Source organism: Canis aureus, chromosome 36, assembly GCF_053574225.1.
Source record: "Canis aureus isolate CA01 chromosome 36, VMU_Caureus_v.1.0, whole genome shotgun sequence".
Taxonomy (NCBI): Eukaryota; Metazoa; Chordata; class Mammalia; order Carnivora; family Canidae; genus Canis; species Canis aureus.
This window is the reverse complement of record NC_135646.1, coordinates 29,171,718-29,196,403: the sequence shown is the minus strand read 5'-3', so window position 1 is coordinate 29,196,403 and position 24,686 is coordinate 29,171,718. Positions and strand designations below refer to the sequence as shown.

The 24,686-nt window shown below is 46.8% G+C and overlaps 1 protein-coding gene across 5 annotated transcripts in view; it reads left to right on the top strand.

The window, feature by feature from the left end:
* MYO1B (myosin IB) overlaps positions 1 to 24,686 on the top strand; it is a 175,682-nt gene that overhangs the window by 21,675 nt on the left and 129,321 nt on the right. For 4 of the 5 annotated variants that reach the window (XM_077885398.1, XM_077885400.1, XM_077885399.1 and 1 more), the window contains one exon: positions 8,966 to 9,109. In XM_077885398.1, coding sequence (XP_077741524.1) covers positions 8,975 to 9,109 — 135 coding nt within the window. In that variant the 5' untranslated portion in view covers positions 8,966 to 8,974. Of the gene's footprint in view, positions 1 to 8,965; positions 9,110 to 24,686 lie in introns of those variants that run through there. The other variant, XM_077885401.1, reaches the window with a different exon arrangement.

Here is a 24,686-nt window from a genome sequence, read left to right as displayed (position 1 = left end):
CCGTGTGTCAGCTGAGGCTCTCCGGTGACCCTGTGCCGCTGCGCCACCAGGAAGGACTGAGTGGGTAGAAATGGTCCTGGCAGGAGGGGCAGCCAGTGTCTCCGACGGCCTTCACCCCCCGCTGGCCACTGGCCGCCCCGGGCCCGAGTGTCCCCCGCCGGCCGGCCAGGGCTGCATGGGGAGCACCTCGACCCCTCCGGGGAGGCCAGCCCACCGCGGCGGCTGTGAGCCGGGGCTGCTGCCCGGGAGCCGGGGCCACTCGAGCCGGGCCAGCCTGGACGGCAGGGCGCTGCGCCCGAGCCTGGGCCTGGGCCTGGGGCCGCCGTCGGGCCGCACTCTGGGCCCCCCTCCCGGCCCGCCCGCCGCTCCTCCTGCGCGCTGGCTCCCCTGCCCGGGACGGACGGCCTGGCCAGCTCGCTTCCTGGCACTGGCCTGGCCGGGGCGCCGTCAGGGCCTGGGCACCCTGGTGCGTGGCCGCGGCTGGGGCTGGCAGGGACGTGAGCCGGGGGAGCAAGGCCGGGATCACTGTGTGGGGGCTTGAGCCCGGTAGGGGTTGTTGTGCAGGTGGTGCAAGGTGTGTGACACCAAACCTAGCATTGTGGGCTTTTCCGGTGCACAGCTCCGCGGTGCTGCTGGCCCATCCCGCGTCCCTCTGTGGCCACCCGCCCAGCCACAGCACCCACCGGCTGCCCCCTGGCTGCCTTAGCACCCGTGGGGAGGGCGCCCCAGGGCGTCGGCCCGTCTGCAGCTGCCCGAGGTCCCTTGGCCTGCGTCCTCCAGTGTCGTCCGTGGGGGAGTCCCCGTCCGAGGGCCCCGGCGGTGCGCACGTGCCCAGTCTGTTGGCCGCTCAGCCGCCCGCCGCCACGTGGGTGCTCTGGGAACTCGGGTGTGCGCCCCTCTCTTCCGATCCCTGCTTATACCCCCGAGTGCAGTCGCGGGGTGACAGGCGCTTCCGCGTTTTATTCTGAGGGTCCGCTGGGGACCTCGCACCGACTCAGGGAGGCTTGGAGGCAGAGCTTACCCGGCCAGGCCGGCCCCGAGACCCAGCCTGGGTGGCCTGGGCGTGGGGGCAGGGGCTGGACGGCGAGGCCCCGGCAGGAGGGGACGGGGGTTGAGCTCGGGCTGTCCCCGCGGGGAGGAGGGGACGGGGGGCCACGAGGGATGATGCCCATGTGACGGAGACGTGAGCGGGCTCCGGGGGCAGGAAGCAAGAGGCCGGGGGAGGCCAAGGGTGAGAAAGTGGGTCTGCTGTGACTTTGTGGGATATAGGGAAAGTAGGAGGGCTTTGCCTTCGTTTTGCGGGTATTTTGGTCCAGGAGGGCGGGAGGTAAAGGTTAGGACTTGTGTGGACGTTAAGCTTAGCCGAGCGGGAGAGGTGGTTGGTGCGCAGTCTCTTGACCATACGGGTCGCTAATCTGAGGGGGGAGACGGTGAGGAATCAAGGGGCAGATGGTCAGGCCACTTGGTTGAGTTTCAGAGCAGTAGGGACGTTACCGCTGTACCTTCATTAAGCTTCTTGCAGATGTTCCCGATTCCTACCTTGGGGCCATAAATGTATAAATTCATCAGAATTTATAAAACTGGAAATTATGGCCAATCCATTGGTTGTAAAACTCAGGTTTCCTAAGGAGCCTTAATGAATTGAAAAGGATTTCGACCAGAATGTGAAGGTGTTGAGTTTGGCTTGTGTGTCACTCCTACGGTGAGTACGTGTGTTGCGTTTAACCATTAAAAGGTTTTTTGAAACTTCAAAAGTGGCTTGTTTTCTTGATTCTCACTGGACTGTGAGCTCCTGGACGGGGCGGCTTGGGGAAGGGCAGGTGCCATGATTATTCGTAGCCTGTCGCCAGCACTTAACACGATGCCAGAGACCAGCAGGGTTCACTACTGTAAATGGTGGTTGAGCTGAATGGCACGGAAATTTAATCTAGCCACTGTCAGAGACGAGATCTGTGCTATTTTAAAAGTCCTAGGAAGGAAATTCCAGTTTTTCTTAGTCATTTGGCTCATTGTTTTAGGTACTAAACCGCGTCCTATAGACTTGGCCCCTCTTCCGCCTTTGTTCTGCCACCAGGATTTGCAGAGATTTGTTTTTGTTCACGAAATCTTGCTACATCGGCCCAGTTTTGTTACTTAAATGTGTTTCTCATGTTATTCTTAAAAGCTTTAGTGATCTCTTTGGGAGTCCGTGGCTCAATTCTGCTTCCTGTCCTTTGTGGATAATATTATGTTTTCAGAGGAATGGATCAAAGTGTCTGCAGTCGTTTTTTTTTTCTTTTTTTTTGCCTTCTGGTCAGACCCACCATGGCAGCTGCAAGAACGTGCATTATTGAAGGATTCTGTTGTCAGCCGTAAATCTGCGTACTTGTTTTCCCTTTGTAGCTCTCTGAATGCCTACCAGGAGCTGAGGCCGGGCACCGTGCCTTTGGGGAAATAAAGATAAATAAGCCGTGACTCCTGACACCAAAGAGCTGATGCTCCAGACAAGGGGCTGTCACGCGTACATGACCACCCTGCAGGGAGGCCAAGGGTGGCACCGGAGTCAGATACGAGCAATTGCTATTGCGCGGAGGGGATTCTCTGAAGATGTTGCCTCTGACGCAGGCTGCTAATGACGTTGTGGTGGATGGGTCTTCAGCATCCTCGCTTACAGCTGACAAAGCAGTAGAGGTCCGCTTTCATGACGTTTTCCAGCAAGTGGTTTTTATGGCTTTGCTTTCGAAGTTCCCTCCACTTTGAAATTATGCTAATGACTTGATATTAATCCTTGTGAGTCCCCACGACCTCAGCTCTGATTTGTAACTGTCCTTTCACATTCTGCAGTAAAACTGTTTCTCAACTTAAAAACATTCGTTGGTTCTCATCTGTGTTACCCCAAGAGCTTTGACCAACGCGGGAGGCCCCTGGATGCTTTATGTTAGCTTGTGCTGCATCTTTTCTTAGTTGTTGTTCGGTTGTTAGTAAATCAGTTAATTATCAACTTGGAATAGCTTTTCACTGTTGCTTTTTGATATCGGATGGAGAAACTGTACCTTTCATAGGGATGTGCCCTCTGGTCTGGCTGTGTGCGGGGCCCTTGTCGTGGAGAATGCTGGTCTTGGCTCCCAAGCACAGACGACATTAACATTGTACGTGGCTTGTAATTGAAGGTTGGTGATGGGGATAGACCTCTTCTATGTAAATACGAGGCTGCAGGTGACCATTTTAATTTGGCTATAGGATGTTTGTGCTGCATTTTCTTTTGGATTCTGAGGAACTTTTGAAATGATGTTCCCAATATTTTAGGTCGTATTTTTACACTGAGAAAGAGGCCAGTAAATGAATTGGTATCCATTGAAATACAGGTAGTCACTTTGGAAGTTTATGAGGTGAGAGTGGGTTGGGGAAAGAAGAGTTGGAGTCATATAGTTTGTTTTTCTTAGATGGACAAACAGGTGAAAAGCTGGGGCAGGGGATCCCTGGGTGGCTCAGCGGTTTAGCGCCTGCCTTTGGCCCAGGGCGCGATGTTGGAGTCCCAGGATCGAGTCCCACATCGGGCTCCCTGCATGGAGCCTGCTTCTCCCTCTGCCTGTGTCTCTGCCTCTCTCTCTCTCTCTCTCTCTCTCTATCATAAATAAATAAATAAATAAATCTTAAAAAAAGAAAAACAACCGTTTAAAAAAAAAAAGGAAAGAAAAGGTGGGGCAGCCGTGGAACCATCGTGCAGCAGCAGGTGGGCTGATGGCTGGGCTGGTAGATCAGCACCCTTCTATAGAGAGACTCTGCCTCCAGGCTCCTCTGTGGTTCCTCCAAAGGCTTCCCCAGTGATTATATTTTGTAGGTTGCTTTCACCAATGTTGGGAGAAAAAAGGTTAGGTTGTACATAATAATGAAGCCGTGACTGTGGCGTGATACCGTATCCTGGGTACTGTGCGCAGTGTTCGTGTCAGCTAGGGATCTTGGTTGTGTGCAACCGAGAATGAAGTAGGGACTTACAGAATTGCAGAGAGGCTGGAAGGCCAGGGAAGGATTCAGGCTTGGAAGACAGGCGGGAAGCAAAGAAAGGCTGGAGGGCTGGGCAGGAGGATCCAGAGCAGAAGCCACGGCACAGGGACCTCCTGGTCTTCATGCTGCAGCTCTTGGGGCCGTGAGTGAGGAGTGTCACCCCAGCTGTTCCCCAGCTTTCCCCATCACCCAGGACTCCCAGTCCCAGGACGATGTGATTGACTGTGCATGAGCTGTGTTCCCAGGGGTGGAGAGAGCAGATCTGTCTCCTCTGAATTCTGCAGTGGGAACTAGGTGCTACTTCTCCCTAGATGGCTTGTCATCCGGAGGTAACTGGGGACTCCCTAAAAGGGAGATTAAGTACAAATAGGAGTAGGACTGGGTACTGGATAGTGTCCCTTGGAAAAGAGAATGTCAGCAATGGCTCTCCCCTTTGCCCAACATTCACCTACACCTTTCTTACCATCCTTACGCTTATGAAAATAAGACGCCCCAGTCAGCATGTTATGTACGGCTCTTCTCTGTATGGCTGAGAGAGTATCCGAACCCTCTTCAGAGGCCCTATTTTTGGAGAAGATCTCCTTTGTCCACTGTCTTCCATGGCCGCATTTGAGATGAGCATTGGGGAACATCGCTTGGGCAGGGGCTGCAGTGCGCTAGTGGTGTGTTATTGTGGCTCTTAGGAGTTGGAGGTCTTGGGGTTCATTGTCTTAAGGGTTGAGTCTTTGATAAGTCCTTTCAGCCAGGCTTCTGTGGCAGCAGGGGTTCCTTAAAAGTGTTTTTAGGATTTATTTGATTCCATGGACTAGTAGCCAAAATCAGAAATATTGCCAACTCCCAAGGTTTTGAACCTAGGACTTCTCTCCTGGCAGTGGCATCTAGCCTTGGATGATCCGCACAGTAGCTTAGGTCTTGGTTTGATAGAATCCACCTGGGAATAGTTAGGAGGCGTAAGAAGCAGTAGTGTGGGTGATGCCTCTCTTGTGCTGCATCTTCATGGTGGGAGTGCTGTCCCTTCCTCAGGTCATAGAGGTGACCTACCTGGTGCTCAGGACGAGTCACATTTCCTCTGCATTTCCTGCCTCCAGCCAGAGTGACTCTGTTTAGCAGCACCATATATTCCCCGCTCTGGCTTTCAGACAGGCCAGTTTCACAGCAGGCCTATCTTTTTCTTGTAGATCCTTAGGAAGTAGCCAAAATATAATCTAGCATCTGCATTTCTCTTGAATTCTGTAAAGTTGGAGGCACAAGGTCCAAGTCGTAAGGCATGAGCAGCCGTGGTTGGAATCACTTGTTTGCTATCTCTGATATCCGAGCTGATCATCTTGCCGGTCCAAGATGGTAGGTCCTCATGCCCTCCACCCTGTGGCCTTAGCTCAGCCAATCCAAGCTCCTTAGTGTGTCACTTCTGACATCCCACTTCCTCGTACCAGCTTCGTCTAATAGGTAAGATGTTTTCTGTTGCAAATAATAGAAGATCCGGCTCCAGCAGCTTAGACAATATGGATAATTAATTGGCCTCCGTGTGTGTGTGTGTGTGTGTGTGTGTGTGTGTGTGTGTGTGTAGATTTAAGAGCTGTGGATCAGGTTTCAATTGCAATTTGATCTAGAGGCGTGTGATGTCATTAGGGCTCCTGCACTAATTCTCAGTTTTGTTTCTTTGGGTTTTTTGGCCCTGCTTTCTTCCATGTGTTGCCATCCTCCTCAGGATGTTGTTAATGTGTTGCTACCCCCCTCCACGAAAGCCGACCATGGCCATGGCCATGGCAGTTCCACGTGTCACATCTGTAAATTGTGCCCCCAGAGGTGGATAGAACCTTTGTCCTGATAGAGCAAACCAAAGCCTGAGGTTAGATGACCAGCCCTGAATCAGTTACAGTGGCTGGAAGATGGAAATGTGTCGGTTGGCTTAGTCTAGATGATGTACTACGTTCCTGGCACTTGGGATACAGCTGACTTCCTTAGAAGAACATGGGTTTCCGTGGGTTTCGGATACACCGAGATGTATCCTCGGTGCTTTACGTCCGTGCTCATCAAACTCTCCCATGTGACTTCCTCTGATAGTTTATGGCAACCTTGAGTTAGTGATTCTGAACCAAACCGAGGCTGGACCCAGTAGTCACAGTAGGGCGATCAGTCCATCGGTAGGATGCGAGGAAGGCGCCTCCATGCCAATCTTCTCCGTGTCCATTTTTACCCGGCGAATGAGGGGAGGGGGGGGTGTCGCTGTTTCCCACCCCAAAGTTCTTAGGTGCTAAAAAAGACAAAAACGCAAGAATCCGGAAGAGGAACGAAACTGTGCTTGAGTATAACTAAACGAATGTTGGTATCGCCTTTGTAGCTGACATACTTTATTGTTGTGTTCTGATTTGCAAAAGTTGTGTTTTCAGAATTTTTCACTTCTACCAATTCCCTGTAGCTCAGATTTGTTTTGTCCTCTCCACCGCTTTGGGCTGTGAAGTTGGGATAGAAGTGTAAAAATTAGAACCCATACAAACCTGCCTGAAACTTGTATTTGAAATGGTGGTAAAGCAGGTTTAATTACAGAGAAAGATTGCTTAATTATTGTTACCTGCAGCAAAGTCCTTGTCTTTCCATAAATAGACTTTATACACAGCCCCCGGGGCAGAGAGTTCCCTTTCAGCCTCTGCTTAATTTAAATTGCTGGTTTGAGGTGGTTATTTTTGAAACCCTTCTCAGGTTGACTTCCCCCTTAATCCCTAAACCATCTTCCCTCATCTGCCAAATTATATGTAATGCATCGCAGCTAGAGTGCTTTTGGCATTTCATGAGTCTGAGAACTTGAGATTTGATTTAAATGTTAATTTATTGCAACAAAGGTTGGGCACTCACGTTCCTATTCCTGTGCACGTCTTTCTATGGACTTGGCGCGAGGCCAGAGGCTCTCCCCGGCTCCTACTGCGTCTCCTGGAGAGTGGCAGGAGCCCCCTCTCCCACCTATTTGTTTTAAAACAGAGTCTGGCCTCGTTCAAAATGCATGAAACCATTCTATTGTTGGGTTTTAGTAATACCCAGGATTATTTATTCTAGGTGTAGTGTGCATGAAATAAAAAAAGTACATATTAACAGAAACGGTAACTCTGTTTTCTTCTTTTGAATGTTAAAATGCTTCCTTAGTGGGTTGTCTTTGTTTATGAGAGGCCTTTCCTTTCTGCTTCTTCTCATCTTTCTATTTTGGGTTTTCAGTGCACACTTAAAATTTTTTTTCTAATAGGGTCAGAAATAAAGGATGTGTTTGTGGATTCATATAAATCATAGTTATTTGTAATAAAGAATTATATAATTCTCACCCCTTCCCCGTTCTCTCGAAAATTGCCCAAGTAAATATAATTTCCTTTGCCTCTAGGATACCTACTAGATGTTCTAGACTAGAATAGAAGACGTTTATTTAAATTGTTATCCTACACAAGCAGACCAACCTTTGTGTAAGATGTAATATGCCTGGATGGCTCCTTGATGAGAAGAACTAAATGTACTTTTTCCTCAATATTAGGGACATGAATATATATGAGTATTTATTGGTATCCTGGAGTAGTCTTTAGTGTTAGTGTACTGAAAGTATACAAAATTGACTTCTGATTGGAAGCATTTAGAGGGAATGTCTCAGAAGAATGTGGATGTACATCCTGGTTATATTAGAAAAAGTAACATAAAGCACACCCTCATTTCCTATGTTTGTATATTCGAAGGAATTTTCGTAGTCTTGACAAGGATTGCATTTGAGGGCGTGGAGAGTTGACCTCCCACTTTGGGGCTGCACCTTTCACATCAGTGGTGAGGGTAGGATGCTGCCTTTGTAGTGTTTCCACCTGGTAGGCTTTCAGACTGAGCTGGAGGGAAACTGTAGTATTTCTGGTCTATTTATTGCATGTTCATTTGGTTTTTGCTGTCGTAGTGATGTGTCTGTTGGGATGAGAATGGAGAACATTGAGGTGAGTCTTGGCAGGTTATATGGGCAACCTCTGATTTACAACTGGGTTGTGTTCCTTTATGAGTCAGTGTTGATGCCTGGAATGAAATTTCTCCCCAGAGGTGCAGTGTTAGAAGTGGTGATTGAGTTCTTTAACACAAAATATAATGCACTTTTAAGTAATCATGAGCAAAATTGCTTATGGCTCTGAGCTTCCTTATCGTAAAATGGGGATAACGATACCAGTAACTACCTCATAGAGTTTTTGTGAAGATTAAATGAATGAATGCATGTAAAATTCTGGATAATGGTGTTTGATGTGTAGCCAGTACTCAAGTACTAATATCATCTTAAGACCATTATTTCCTGGGGTAATACATTCTGAATTTCATCATGGAGTACTGAGATGCCATCTTACGGGAAGCAAGTCCATACAGGTTCAAGTCTGACCTTGATATGCAAGGGCTGGTGGAAAGATATGGTTGGTTTCTCTTGCTAGAGTTTTGCAACCTCTGTCTGGGGAGAGAGGATGGTGTAAAAAGGCGTAAACTTCCACTTACAAAATAAAAAAGTCATGAGGATGAAAAATACAACGTAAGGAATATAGTCCGTAATACCATGACTTTATAATAATATTGTAGGAACCTTGTGGTGGGCATTTCATGACGTATGTACATGTTGAATCACTGTGTTGTACACCTGCAACTAATATAATACTGTATGTCAGCTCTACTTCACTTTAAAAAAAAAAGAAAAGAAAAGAAAACAGAGACTGTGGTTTCCCAGTGGCTCCTTCTGTAGGTGGACTTAGCCTGGAATGATGGACTGGGAGGGAGGTTTGAGCATCTGGGGCTTCTAGCGGCTTTGCAGTGGCTGCGGCTGTGTCAGGGGCTTCTGATGGAGGTTGTGGGGAGGGGAGGGTACTGCGTTCGAGAGGCAGAGGAGTACCATTGGAAACGCCTGCCATTGCACTTCTCCAGTGGTACTAGAAGCTCATCTGAAATAATTTTGCCCATTTAAATGTTCCCTTTTCCCCCCTCTTTCCTATAGGAAGAGACAATGGCCAAAATGGAGGTGAAAACGTCACTTCTGGACAATATGATTGGGGTTGGAGATATGGTTCTCCTAGAGCCTCTCAATGAGGACACCTTCATCAATAACCTCAAGAAGCGCTTTGACCATAATGAAATATATGTGAGTATACCCCAAAGGCCACCCGTGGGGTTTAGACTTTAATGTTTTGTGGCAGAGAGCTGGCTTCTCTTCTCCAGACTCTTCTTTTTTCTATTTGTTTATCAGAGTCCAGAGCTACTTGTGTATGCTCTCAGGAAGAGTTTTGTGTTAGCTCATTAGGCACATGAGTAATACCGATTAGTCGAGTGAGTCTGTTTTTCACACGGTGTTTGTAGAGTGCTGACTGCGTGCAGAGCCTTGCCCGGGTGTTGGAGGCATTGTAAAGCAAGGAGAATGCTGAGTTCCTATCCTGTGAGGAACAGGTATTCAGGAGGAGTTTTAAAATTAGGGGCATCTTCTTGGATGCCTTCATAAAATTAGAACTCATTGACTCAATGAGTAGCCCTTCCCTGTCCCCATATCTAACCTCCGAGAAGCTACTCGTTAAAATGCAAGGCAGTGACCTGTCAAAAGAGACATGAACCTTGTTGACATTTGTCCTCAGTAGAGACAGAAGTAGATTATCAGGTAAGAATATAGGTTTGCTCCCTGGAGATTTGGGACTGGTCCTGTCCCTCTACATGGAAGTATAGTGTCATACACAAAAATGAAAACATATAAAGATAAATGATATTGGGAGAATGTTTATGTTGTAAAAATTCTTTATAAAGGATTTCACATTGTTAGTCTAACTATGTATTCCTTAAATACATGTAAGGAGTAAAGAATACATTCATAGGCAGCTTTTTAGGAATTTGTGTAAAGCCCTGACGTTTGCATCTCTTCAGGTAGAGGTGTGTTGTTAACTAAACCAAGAAAATGGGGCGCTGATTCCCTGTCCCAGCTGCTGAGAAGGAAACTGGATGCGGTGGGCGGAAGTCATTTTACTAGATTCAGCCTCCTCACTCCTGAGTGCTTCCCCCCACCTTTTTATGGTGTATCCTTGTTTGGAGATGAGTTGGATTATTGGGACAAGCTGAATATTTTTCTGTCTGTCAATGTGGGAACAGTAGGAAGAAATATATTTATTTTTTTAAATTTAAATCCAATTTGCCAACATATAGCATAACACCCCGTGCTCATCGTGTCCAGTGCCCCCCCTCAGTGCCCATCACCCAGTCACCCCGTCCCCCTGCCCGCCGCCCCTTCCACTACCCCTTGTTTGTTTCCCGGAGTCAAGAGTCTCTCATGGTTTGTCTCCTTCTCTTACTTCTTCCCCCTCAGTTCCCCAGCGCGAGGAAATATAAATAAATAAATAGAGAGCTTTGTAACTGATGCAAGAATGATCAATTATTACTTTTGTGGAACAAATATATTTAAAAAATGATAGGCAAATCTGTATTATTTTATACCATGTACAGTTTTCCTTTCCAGTTAGCCAATTATGTTTCAAGGATGACTTTGGATAATTAATTTCTTTTTTTAGAGGGGGGAGGGGCTGAGGACAAGGGAGAGAATCTTTATTTTTTTTATAAATTTATTTTTAATTGGTGTTCAATTTGCCAACATATAGAATAACATCCAGTGCTCATCCCATCAAGTGCCCCCACTCAGTGCCCGTCACCCAGTCACCCCCACCCTCCACCCACCTCCCCTTCTACCCCCCCCCCCCCCAGTTCGTTTCCCAGAGTTAGGAGTCTCTCATGTTCTGTCTCCCCTTTTATTTATTTATTTATTTATTTATTTATTTATTTATTTATTTATTTATGATAGTCACACAGAGAGAGAGAGAGAGGCAGAGACATAGGCAGAGGGAGAAGCAGGTTCCATGCACCGGGAGCCCGATGTGGGATTCGATCCCGGGTCTCCAGGATCGCGCCCTGGGCCAAAGGCAGGCGCCAAACCGCTGCGCCATCCAGGGATCCCTCCCTTTCTGTTATTGAGAGAGAGAATCTTAAGCAGGCTCCACGCCCCACATGGAGTCCAACAAGGGGCTCAGTCTCATGACCCTGAGATTATGACCTGAGCCAAAGTCAAGAAGTTGGACCCAGGGTAATTAATTTCTTAAGGAAATGGTAGTGATCATCTGGAACTTGAACTTTTTCTCTTTCTTGATTTGTGCTGCTGGAAGTAGGGGAGGTTGACAGTCACTTGAGATATGTGGATACTGCTTTTGGAATATTAGTTTAATAACCAGATCCTCAGGTCAGGGATGTAGTTACATAAAATGTTGATTCAAATGGAAAAGGTATAAAATGCTGCTGCAGGGCAGGGAGGAGGTGGCGTCTGGTTTGGCAGTGAGGCCTGGTGTTACCTTCGCGCAGAGCGGAGCAGCTCGGCTTTCAGGTGGGAAAACTGTACGGCTCTGCAGCTTTCATTGAAAGTGTGGTCTGATATCAAATAAAAGACAGACTTTTAAACATTGGTCTTTGAGATGGAGATAGGAAGACTCAGTTCTATCGTAAGTAACGTTGCTGATCGTTTTTCTTTTTGGCTCTAAGAAGCACGGATCACTTTTCAAGGGATTGAAAATAGGCTGGAGAGCAGCACATTACATGCATTCACGTACCTGATTTTTTGTGCCCATTAAAATAAAACAATCCCCTTTCTAACAAAATGCCAAATGTTAATGTTCATGAGTCTTCAGCAGACGAAATGTCTGGGTTTCAGCCCTACATAATTTTATTTTCTCACCATTTGAGGAATGCTCTTTCTGGTATAACAAAAACAAAAGCATGAAATTGCTTTCTGCTTCCAGGTATTCATATCAATTAATGTTTTCCAAGGTACGTTAGGGCTCACATTTTCGTGAGATGTGTGCCTTCATTTTGTAACTAAACGTACTTGCAACATACTGGAGGGTTGGGCATTCTCTACCTTAAGCAAAAAAAAAAGAAAATAAAATAAAAAGTTATATAGCGGTGTGTATAGTATGATCCTTTTTTTAATGGGGATTTATGGATGTGCACATGTGTTCGTATACTTGTGTACACGTAGAGAAAGGCATGCTAACTTTAGGCACCACAGCACAGTGGAATGAGATATGGGGACAGGGAAGGGCTACTCTTTTAGATCTCTGTATTCTAGAACTCATTGAGTCAAGCATTTTTTTTTTTTTAAAGATTTTATTTATTTATTCATGAGAGATACACAGAGAGAGGCTGAGACAAAGGCAGAGGGAGAAGCAGGCTCCATGCAGGGAGCCTGATGTGGAACTTGATCCCGGGACCCCGGGATCATGCCCTGAGCCAAAGGCAGACGCTTGACCACTGAGCCACTCAGGCATCCCACATGTATTGTTTTTGGTAATTAAAGAAAAAAAATACCGCGCAATAAATTTGATTACTACACCTCTGCAACCCCCTATGTCCTGTATACCACCCTTGAGAAATCTGCTCCTGGCTCTTCTTCTGATAATATTCCTGCTTTGGTTTTGTTCATAGGTTGCTGTGGAATTATTTAGCCTGATGCCAGAGGCCATGCAGTTTTTTAGTACTTCACCTTGTTTTTAAATTCTTTCCCAGACAATGAAAGTGCAGGTTTTTTTTTGAAAATCTCTTTTGTAGTCTCAGAGTTTTATCCTGCAAAAGTGGACAATAGTCTACGATGATCCATCACGTGAACAAACCAGAAGCCATGGTTGATAAGGGGACCAGTGAATGGAAGGACCTTGGCATGGACTTGTGAATCCTGGCTATCCCTAGAGACTTGGCAGTGTCCTTTGTGAAGGACACTGCTCAGGGTCGGGTCGGGGGCCCTCTTCTTCCATCCTGCCATCTATCCACTTGCCTCCATACCCTCAGGATCTGAAGAAATAGTCCCTGCCTTCACAGAGCCCTCACAAGGGGACTGGTTTGCCTCTAGATAATGAGTTATCAACTTTCCAGAGCATTCATAACCGTTAGTGATTTTCTGGATCTCTAGCCAGCTGACTTTGGAAGTAGAATTCCTTGTGATCCTGTCATAATAAACTGGAAGCTCTGGGTAGACCAGTTGATTCATCGCATACCCCTGAACCACTGACTGTGGCCTGGGGACCAGAATGAACTGGGTGGCTTAAGAAACTGATGTCCAACCCCAGGATTGGGATAGGGTCAGTTTTCTTCCAGAGTAGATGGATGTATGTAAGTGGGTGAATATCCAACCAGGTATATTGATTAACATGTTAGGAAAAGGAGAGAAAGAAGGAGAAATTAATGCTGATGAGGTCACTGCTGTAAACCCATCACATGCTGGGTAGGGAGTTTGTGATGAAGTGGCTTTATGGATGTTGATACCTAGAGGGTGTGCCCCATGGGAAGCATTTATCATTTGAGGTGTAGACTTCAGGTGCACCCAAAGGCATGCTTCTCGGACTTCCTTCTGAAGAACTTCTAATGGCAAGAAGAGTAACCAGGTGCCGCAGGGACTGGAAACATAGTTGAAGTCCATCCACTTCAGAGAAATTCTGTTGAAATATTTGCTTCCAAAGTAATACGGTTTTATTTCTGTTCTGCAATGCCTATGGGTTTGTTTTTGTCGAATATGTTCCTTGCAACCTTTAGAGTAATAAGTATTTTTGGTACTGACAAGGACATTTAGTTTGTTTCCTATCTGAATTGTCAGATCACGGATCATCCAGATATGGAGGGACTGATATTAAATCAGTTTAATTTTAGGATCTTAAGCTAAACCAGTTGTGACTGAGACTGCTTTGAAAGTCTAGTAAAGCCTCTCTTAATTTTTAGCAGTTAGTACTAGGATTGGGATCCCTGTAAAGATAGAATCAGATGCTTTTATGAGAGATACTCAAGTGCACGAGGAATATCCCATTTTGCTCTGAGGTGGATTAACGCACCGAAGCCCTGAGTTGGTTCGTCACCCTATTTGTGGCCAGGCAGAGAGTCTCTAAACCCGGGGCAGTTCCAGACGATGTGATCTTTGCAGGAAGAGCTGTTCGGTTGAACATGGAGGAGGATCAGGTGAGAGTAGATAGAGGGAATGTTGACCTGATGGGGTGACATGGAGGGTCAGAGACTCTGTTTGCTTTTATTCCTCCCTCTTGACGGTGGTTCCGGGTGGGACAAGTTGCAGGACGTGCCTTTCAGTCTAGCAGTGTGTGTGGGGTCAGTGTTGGGAAATGGTTGGTTGTGACACGACTGAGCCCTGCTCTTCTGTATTCATTCTGCCTTTGTCAGACCTTCTTCCGGCCTCCCCACCCCACCCCTCGGCCAGACGGAATGGTGGCAGGATTGCATGTGGATCGTACTGCAGGAGACCCACCCAGACGGGATTCTGTTTTTAGGGTGACTGGTCAGGACTGTGGCTCTGTTCGGGAACAGGAAAGCTGCAATTTGGGCAAGAGCAAGGCCCAGGGCAGATTTGGAAACTAAAGAACCGAGGTGTCTGTTTACTGACAAGAAGTATTTTTGGTGCTGACAAGTCGATTTAGTTTGTTTTCTATATGAATTGTTAGGTTGGGGATCATCCACATAGAGAGGGCCGAATTAGTCCAATTTTAGGATCTTAAGTTAAACTAATTGTAGATATGAAAGCGACTGCTTTGAAAGTCTAGTAAAAATTGTCTTAATTTTTAGCAGTTAGTACTAGAATTAGGATCCCCATAAGGAGGGAATCAGATGCTTTTATCAAAGTTATGCAACTATAAGTGCACAATCTGTTTGGTTTAAAATAGTGCAAAGCAAATGAATAATAGTAGCTAACATTTATATACTTACTTAAAGTTTCAAAAACACTTTCCATTATATAATGGGTATAGATACATTCCTGGGAATTTGGCATCAATGACATATTAGTCTTCTATTGCTGCATAACAGATTTACCCCAAACTTTGCAACTTGTAATAACATGCATTTTTTTTAATCTCCTTATTTCTCTGTGGATCAGGTGTTTGGACATGGCTCACCTGGGTCCTCTGCCAAGGGTTTTACCAAGCTGTCATTGGGGGTTCGGCTAGGTCTCCAGACTCATGGGAGGCTTGGTCTTTTTCCAAGCTCATGGGGATGTTGGCCAAGAGCAGGACTGGTGTTCAGACATCCAGTTTAGTGTCATTCCTGCTACCCGGACAGTCTCCTATCTTTTTTTCTTTTTAAAATTTGCTTTAAAAAGTCTTTTTTTTTTTTTTTTTCAAACTACAAAGGTAACAAATGCTTTTGGAAAAAATCAGATGGCCCAGGCACGCATAACCTGAAAATGTGATTTTCTCAGCCCAGTACCCAGTCTTATTTTTAGAAGTAATAGTAGTTAAGAGAGTGAAAGAAAATAACATGATCATTTTCCAGATTATGTTAGCTTCATGAACAGTTCAGATTTTTTTTTTCAGTTCAGATTTTTTTTTCTGGAGTTGGAAGTAGGAAGAGGATGGGTCTTTATCCAGAAAATCCAAAATGTATAAATGTTTGAGCGAAGAAAAAGAACCATGTTTACTGTCACTGCCCATCCCAGCTAGACCAAGTAGGGGAAGGAGAGGGATTCCCTGACCTGGTGACATGAAACACCTAGACTTGGTAGTGTACTAGTGATTCACCACGAGCAGACTGCCTCTCGGGCTCACTGAGAAGGTGGACCTTTCAGGAGATGTGAGGAATACATAGTGTTTGTTTCCCAGAGTGTAGCTTCGGTGTTTGGAGCCGAGACCTCGTCAGAAGGCTGGATAAAGCTGGTGAAAAGCAATCGCAAGGCTGAAGAGAAATGTTGTGTCTAATTTCTGAGCATAATCTCTCTTGGACAGTTTTAATAACATTTTTCCAAATAATCATTTTTGGTGATAACTCCCCAGTTTCAACCTGCCTAGGCGCTATTAAAACCTTTGGTGATTGGAAAATTTTCTTCCTCTTAGACCTTGGAAAATGGGCAATCTCTATCTGTTATTTACCAAGCTTAGAGAGTGGGCTCGTCATGCAGGCACGTTCGTATAATACTTAGAATATATTAATTTAAATGTTCTGGGCAGAGCCATATTTGAAGTTTGATTTGGAGGAAATTAAGGCCTGACCTCAGATCTGCAGTGGTGTCATCTTTGGATGGCAATTTAGTGGTTACTGGTCCTGGCTCTGCCACTTACTGTCTGTGAGACCTAAGGCAAGTGCTCTAACTCCTTAGACACCATTTATTAATAAAATGATAAATGGTAACAACTAACATTTATTAAGCCTGATTGGTACCGTGTGCTATTCTAAGCTTTGCATGTATTTGTTCATTTAATTTTTACTAAAGTCCTACGCATTGTAGGTTTTTAAATTATCTTCATTTTACTATAAGGAAGCTGTGGCTCAGAAAGACTAAGTAAGTTGTCCAGGGTCACAGGGCAAGTACGTGATAAAGCTGGGATTCACATCCAGGAAGCCCGGCTCCAGAGTTCATGCTCTTAATACTAGTCCTGTTGACTGTACACGGTTGCTCTGAGCGCTCAGTGATAGCACTGACATGAGTATTCACTGTCTGCAGCGTGCTCTTCCAAATAATTAAGTGTGCTATTGAGGAATTACAGCTTTGGAACCAGGCAGCCTCAGCAATCCGGACACATAATTGAAATGATAATCAGCATTCCTGCCACATGTTGAGTTAGCAGTCAACAGTGCAGTGCCATGAACTAGGGTGACTAGTGTGGGGGGTGTGTGTGTTCAGTTCTAAAGGCTTAGGAGCTCACTAGTCAAAGAAAAGCAATCGTGAGTGTTGGGATGATGTTTCCCCCTCTGGAAGGTGGGAGAAGGTCTTGGGAGGAGATTGTTTTTCATCATGTTCAGTGGATGGAGGAGATGGACAGCTGTATGTAGTCTTTCACCTTTATGAGCACGAAGTAGAGGAGAAGCTAATCAGCACAGGGGACATGTGGCCGGTCGCGTGACCAATTCAGCCCCTCCCTGCCCCCCCCCCCCCGATCTATTTCTGCTGTTATATCTATAGCACAGATCTGTATTAATGGCGATCCTAATTTCTGCAGAGAGGCTATTTCGATTCCATGTTTTGGGGGTGGGGGGTGGAGGCTGAAATGCAATGTGACACGTTGGAAAAGGCACAGGCCTTTGGCACATAGACCTAAGGTTGGCCACTCACAACCACTGCTACCATTATGAGTAGTTGAGAGTCAGTTTTCTCATCCACACAATGGGTTTCATGATGCTTATCTTGTTGAGTCGTGATGGAGGTTAAGGGGCCTCTTAGCTTGGTACCTGCCTGGCACATAGTAGGCGTGGAGTACCTGGCAGGTGCTATGACCATCTGAAAAACTTGGTAACCCAAAATGACTTTTCTTCAAGGTTTCGGGCCCTGAGATTTCCTTGTAATAACCATTTCTCTCTTTCTGTCCTCCCCCAACTCTTTCTTTTCCTCCCTCCCTCCTACTCTCTTCCCCCTCCTTTTCCCTACCTCCCTTCCTCTTTGCTATTCATCAAACAGATTTCTTTTTTGTTGGATTTACCACCCCAATTAGCCATAAATACTATTTTCAGCTAGTAGTGCACCTATAACACAGGCCCACTCTGTACCTTAGTTAAGAGAGTTTTATTAGGTCCGGAGAACAATGCATATTTGGAAATACTTGTCTCATTATAGTTTATCTCAACAAAGATAATATAGTATTATGTTGCAGTGCTCTAAAATAAAGGCCGCCCAAGGTGATATTTTTAGCCAGTATTTTAGCGTGGCATAGGACTCATATATAGTTCTTTAATTTATAGTCTGAAATGACTGGCAGCACAGGAATAAAGGATTATAATATGATGGTAGTTTAGTCAGGCCTTGGACCATGTCTGACCAGCTTGCTGGCCTCCCTTGGTAGCCATGGTTTCTGTGACTCCTGGCCTATGTGGGCTCCCGATCTAAGGACAATGACTTATGGCACAGCAGAGATATGGACAGGGCTCATTTCTTCCCTCACACTTTGAATCGAGAAATATGGAAAAAATGAAATATCCATGAAAGCAGATGCTGGTAGTCATGACGTTGTAAGGCCAGGATGGGCCACGTGGCAAGGCAGAAACTATGAATTAGCATCTTTGATGTAGAACGGCTATGGAGTAGAAAGTGAGAAAACCAGTAGTAGGAGGCTCAGAAGAAGCAGAAACGTGAGCAGGGGATGGGCACATTGGTAGTGGCGCTGGACAGGAAGCCTTCCCCAACTTGTGTTGGCCTTGGTGTAAGGCCACCTTGCACCCATGCTCACTCTTGGGTCCCAGGTTTTCTCGTAGCTTGGTGATAGGTTTTGCTGAGGGGTTCTTGAGCGGTTAGTACAGTAAAACTCAGTACTTGATGTAACTTCACAGCATCTCTGTGCTGAGCAGCTGAAAGAGTCTGACCAAATCTCTGTTTAACGCCATAGACTTTGGTGTAGAGTTTGGTATGAAACTATCTCCACCTCTAATGGTCAAACCTTGGGCAAGTTTTTAAGACCTTTGAATGCCTTCAGTTTCTTCCTCTGTGAAAATAGGCTATTATTAGTATGAGTTATATATATCTTCCATGTCTATCACAAATATGTTCTTAGACTGGGTATGCGAGGTACGAGGTACACACACGAATGAGGCTGTGTTGGCCAGAAGACCCAGATAGTAGGTGGGCTACACTGGTTATTGACCTTACATTTATAATTTTTTCACTCAGGCGGTTTTTCACAATTTTGAACTGTATCTAAAAAAAAAAAAAAAAAAAAAAAAAGCAAAGTGTTTGCTAGACCAAACCGTGATTTTAAGAAAACAAGTAAGACAAACGTCCTCTTTGAGGGAATCTGGGAAATCTTACAAATGTCTAATTAAAAGCACTGTGGCACATAAGGTCTTGATGTCTTGTGATCCGATTCCCAGGATCTGAGACCCAAGAAGAGGGTAAATTCCTCCTCACGAAGTGAATAGCGTGTTGTCATTTCTGAAGAAATGACAAGACATCAGCTTGTCTTGTATAATCACTTTCTCGGGATCCTGGGCTTTTAATATTAGTTTTGTTAAGATGTGCCTCGTGTGCTCATCTAAGAACCCTTCAAGTCCCTGTATACAAAGACCATTCTGTAAGACTTGGGCACTGCAGGGCTCCTTTATGAGTTTTGCTGACGTATTAGTGAGGTCATAGGCTTTCGAGTCCTGACTTGGCCATTTACAAGGACCAGCTGGTGCCAGCAGGGCCAAGCTGTGGGTTTCTATTATCACGAGAGGTCGTATTATGGGCCACTCGCCGTGTGCCAGGTGCTGTGTTTCGTGCTTTAACGCAGAATCTCATTGAATCCTCAGAATGAGACCAGGAAGGAAACCGTGTCCTCCTCCTTGGCCTGATGAGCAAACAGGGGTTTGGAGAGGTTAAGTGTATTACCCAGGGTCACACAAAACTGAAAAACTTAGCCAGATAACTTGGAACCAAGGTTTACACAGTATTTCAAATGCATTAGAAGCATGAAATTCTGGATGACATAGAATCTGAGTGAAGAGCTCCAGAGCACTTAAGTCAGCCTGTCTCAGCATCTAACCTCCTCACCCCACGCACAGACTTTTTTTTTTCTTAAAGTTTTATTTATTAGAGAGAGTGAGCATGAGCGAGCATGTGAGTGTGTGCACGGGGGCAGAGGAGAACCCCTGGCCCACTCCCCACTCTGTGGGGCCTCGCGCGGGGCTCCGTCTCACGACCCTGAGATCGTGACCTGAGGCGGAACCAAGAGTCAGACGCTTAACCAACTGAGCCACCACGTGTCCCTGTTTTTTTTTTTTTAATATTTTATTTATTTATTCATGAGAGACACAGAGAGAGAGAGAGAGAGAGAGAGAGAGAGGCAGAGACACAGGCAGAGGGAGAAGCAGGCTCCATGCGGGGAGCCCGACGCGGGACTCGATCCAGGGTCTCCAGGATCGTGCCCTGGGCTGCAGGCGGCGCTAAACTGCTGAGCCACCGGAGCTGCCCATGTCCCCGTTTTTAAAGATTATTTATCTATTAGAGGGTGGGGGGCGGGGTACACACGCCGACTCCGCTGAGCTGCTCTCATTGGAGGCTCCCTGCAGCTGCTCCTGGTCTTGTTTTGTGGCTCTTACTCACGGGAGGTCTTGGCTCTAGGCACAGCGTCTCATTCCCGTCTTTGAAATAGAGGTGGGCGGGCCTTTGTGCCCCGTCTTCCTTTTTAGGACCGTATCTCATTGCCTCTGTGGACCTCGTGCTGTTCCCCTGTCCCTGCGTCCTGGGCACTTGGGCAGCTCCGGCCCTTCGCTGTGGGGAACGGCGCTGCGCTGACCCTGGGCGAGCCCATAACCGTCCCGAGTCTCGGCCATTCGCACTTAAAACGTTGTCGGGGGGACGCCGGGGTGGCTCAGTCTGTTAAGCGTCTCTGCCTCTGGCTTGGGTCATGATCCAGGGTCCTGGGATCAAGCCCTGCATTGGGTCCCCTGCACGGCGGGGAGCCTGCTCTTACTCCCGCTTCCTCTGCTGCTCCCCCTGCGTGCGCTCTCGCTCTCTCTCTCTCTCTCTCTCTCTGTGTGTGAAATAAATAAATAAAATCTTGAGGGGAAGGGAGAAGAAATGGGTGGGAAATACCAGAAAGGGAGACAGACATGAAGACTCCTAACTCGGGGAAACGGACTAGGGGGTGGAAGGGGAGGAGGGCGGGGGTGGGGGTGACTGGGTGGCGGGCACCGAGGGGGGCACTTGACGGGATGAGCACTGGGGGTTATTCTGTATGTTGGCAAATTGAAAACCAATAAAAAATAAATTTATTATTAAAAAAATAAAATAAAATCTTGAAAAAAAATGTGTTTTGAAGAATCCAAGTGTCTTAGTCAAATCTGAAAACAGGAGTGCAGCGCAGCGTCGCCCAGAGCCCGAGTTGTCCCGTGCCCTCTCCGGGAGCGCCGACTTCCCAGTGTCGGGGTCGCCTTCCCGGTGTCGCCGGCCGTGCCCTCCTGGAGGCCCAGAGCCCGCCCGCCCAGGCAGTGAGAGCACTAACCACTCATCTAACCGGGGATCCCTTGAACCTGACTTCACCTGTTGGTGGCCGCTGGCTCCGCGGTCGTACGTTGTGGGTCGTCGCGTCCCCCAGCCCGGGCCGCTGGCAGCACAGGCGCCGGGCCCACCGCGGGGACCCGAGGGCCCACCGAAGGCACCTGGTACCGCGCCGCTGGCTTCCTCCGTGGCCGGGCGTGAGGTTGTCCCGGCCAGGTTTCCCCTGGGCCCGAGCCGCCCTCGTGGGGGCTGCTGTCACGGCAGGTGGAGGCGGCTTGGAGCGACGGCCCGGGAGCCCGGGGTTTGGACGCGTCCTCCGCGTTCCCTGGTCCTTCCTTGGGGCCGTTTTAGGCTCCACGGTCCGCTTCAGTAAGACGCTGCATGAAACCTCGCCCTCGCCTTGGCGCTCTCCTGGCAGGTTCTCGGACGCCGAAGGATGATTATTACACAGCGTCCCGCGCTTCCTCACGACGCAGGTACAAGCTCTGCGCACTGGGACAAACACTAAAAATCAAATCCTCTCCCTTGCCGTGAACGGTGTCCCCTGTAACGAGATCGTTTCCTCCTCTGCCTGTTGTGTCTATCCCTGGTGGCATCAGGGTCTCAGCACTCCCGTCCAGGGAGGCTCGTGCCCACGCGGGGCCCTCCAGCGTGCGGAGGTGACGGTGCCCTGGAGAGGCATCGGGCGACACGGGTTTCTATGATCAGGCATTCTGCTTGGCCACTGTCCCCTGAGCTTCGCAAGCCTAACAAATAGCATGGATTGTGTGCTCTGATGCAAAGACAGTGGACCCTTGGCTCCTCGTCTTGGCTCCTCCTCCTGTGATGTGGCCGCACCGCTTACCTTCACTGTGCTCCGTGCTACGGACATTAAGACGGAGAAGTCACGTCCATCTCATGGAGATCGAGGAGAAGCTTAGTAAAAAGGTGTTTCAGTGCATCATATGTTATGCCAGCACTTTTCTGTCTCTCTCTCTTTTTTTTTTTTTTAGATTTTATTGAGAATAAAAAAGTGCAAGAGTGAGCACAGATGGGGGGTAGGGGCAGAGGGAGAGGGATAAAGAGAAGCAGCCTCCCCCTACCCTCCACCAAGCAGGGAGCCCGACTCGGGGCTGGGTCCCAGCACCCTGAGGTCACAACCTGAGCTGAACACAGACTGTGAACCGACTGGGCCGCCCGGGAGCCCCTGTGCCAGCAATTTAATAGGTTTGGGGACGAGTTTTCAAGGAACTGTGGAGATGGTAAATAACTGAAATTCATTCTGAAGAAAATAAGGAAGCTGGTAGGTAGGCAGATGGGGTGCCTCGTTAGAGCCCCAGCAAAGCAGAGACTTTAAAAGCATATTTTGGAAGAAATTTCATACTGAAAAGAATCATCAGAGTCGCCCTGATGGTGAGAACGAGTCATTGTAGGATTTCCATATGTGCATGTTATGGTTTAGGTACGATTTTATTTTCAGTTTCATATGGCGAATTGAAATGTAAACTCTTAGAATTTAGGGCTTCTCAGGATCTTAATGTTGCCCCGGGAAGAACACTGATATGAAAGATGTAAAACTGTCCTGACTTTCCTGTGTGTGTTCGCAATGCTCCGTTCATGCAGCATCGAGGAGGAACGTGTGTACAGTTCCACATAATTGAGACTCGAAAAACATCCACACTGTGCTTCGTTATGTAACTTGGGAAAAGTTACTTTGGTTAGACGTCTTTCCTAAACGTATTGTGTAAAGCCTTGTCGTCAAAACCAAGATACTGCCCTCGTTTCAGCCTTCGATCCGTCGTCCTGCTGTGTCCTAACACGGTGCGACGTGAAAAAGCACCCGGCGCCAGTTGGGCTGGGCCTAACCAGCTCTTCATTTTTAGGCTTTCAAAATTATTTTGATATTTTGATATTTTGATCAAATTATTTTGATATTTTTCCTACTCTTTTTCTTTCTTTCTTTGCTTCTCTTTCCCTCTCTTTTCCTTTTAACATTTGTGGCCATCCTTTCTTCCTTTAGGGTAGGAGGACTTCTTAACCTGGTGTATCAACTGTATGTGAACTTTTACGTGCTTATTATACGTGTTTTTTTTCTAGGGAGAAGTTTTATAGCTTTCACTGGGATCTACAACAACAAAAAAAAGGTTAGGAAGTGCTCTGTAGCAGTATTTTTTAAACTACAAGTTTCAACTTACTAATTAATGGGTGATGGAAGCCATTTGATGGGTTAGGACCAGCAGTTTTAAAAAAGTTTGTAACGAATAGAATTAAACAAATCCCATCAGTCTATCACACATGGTAAGAGTACTTAGGGTTTTGTGAAAGTCTTGTTTTCATATATATGTGTGTATGCGTATGTAAATATACACACGTACTTCATTGTGATGAAAATTTCTTACAATGAGTCAAACATTTGAAATACACGGCTGCAGGAGGGCCCCAATTCAGACACGTCGCTGCTGTTTCTCTGTATGTGCTGAGATGAGATACCATGTGCCAAGTTTATTAGAGATGTGGCTAAAGTGAAAGTAAGCAAAATCCTAGGAGGATTTTCTCTCCTTTTTGAAATGTTTACAGAATTAATTACAGAGGCATATTTAAAGAGGTGAGTCAGAAGACAGGTCAACAGTGACACCGTTATGGTTATTGCCATTGAGAATGAAACATGGTTTTGTGGGTCTTGAAGGTGAAGACCACAAGTGGTGGTTTTCACCTCTGGTTACATGTGACTTTATCTGCGGAGACTTAAAAAAAACAGTTTTTTTTTTTTTTTTTTTTTTTAAGATTTTATTTATCTATTTGAAAGAGAGAGATAGCAAGAGAAAGCCCAAGCTGGGGCCGGGTGGGGGGCACGGGCCAGAGAGAGAAGCAGACGTCCCCCCTGAGCAGGGAGCCCGACCCAGGGCTCCATCCCAGGACCCCAGGATCATGACCTGAGCTGAAGGGGACTGAGCCACAACTGGGGAGACTTTAAAAGATGCGAACGCCTGGTCTTTGGGTGGTATGTATCAGGGGCTTTTCTTCTCGTTTCTGAACTGCTGGAGGCACCTCCTCCAGGAAAGACTTCAGTCTTCACTGTGATCACAATAGGAACACTCAAGTATTACTTGGTTATTCACAAGGCATCTGCTCTGGAATGCTACAGATATCTGAAATATGAAGACGGAGATTGTTTTGACTTAGGAATGTTTGTACATTCTTGATTTAATGTCTGCCCTTGAGAAGTGAAAGATAAAGTTGCTAATCAAATGTGCCATTTGCAAAAAGGTAGAGCTTGTCCTCTTTCTCTTTTTTTCCACCCTGTTCCCTCCCCCTTGCTCCACTTCCCTCTCCCCATACCTTCCCCTCCTCACCCCTCCACATCCTTTTCCTCTCCTGGTCCCACAGGGCAGTGGGACTAAAGGGGGCTTTTCCGTGTCATCGCCTGAGTACTTGGGGGTGCCCAGGGGTGGGAGCATGGAGGTGGTGAGCCAGGAAGTGGCCAAGGTGGTTAGGAGGCTGGTTACACCGAGTACATTAAGTACATCATCGAGCAAATACATACAGACCTATGAGGGTAATGAGAGCCAAGCCTGTCCCTGTTGGAGAAGGTAGATAGAACCTCATTGGTAGAGAGTCTTGGCCATCATGTGGAAGGAGTCCCTTTCAGTGTAATTAGCTTAATGGGAAAAACATCCTCTGGATTCTAGTAGGCGTTCCTCTGAGTTCTTTGGGGTACAACAACAAGGTTGGATTGTGAGCCCCGTCACCTAAGTGGCCTGCTGGGAGA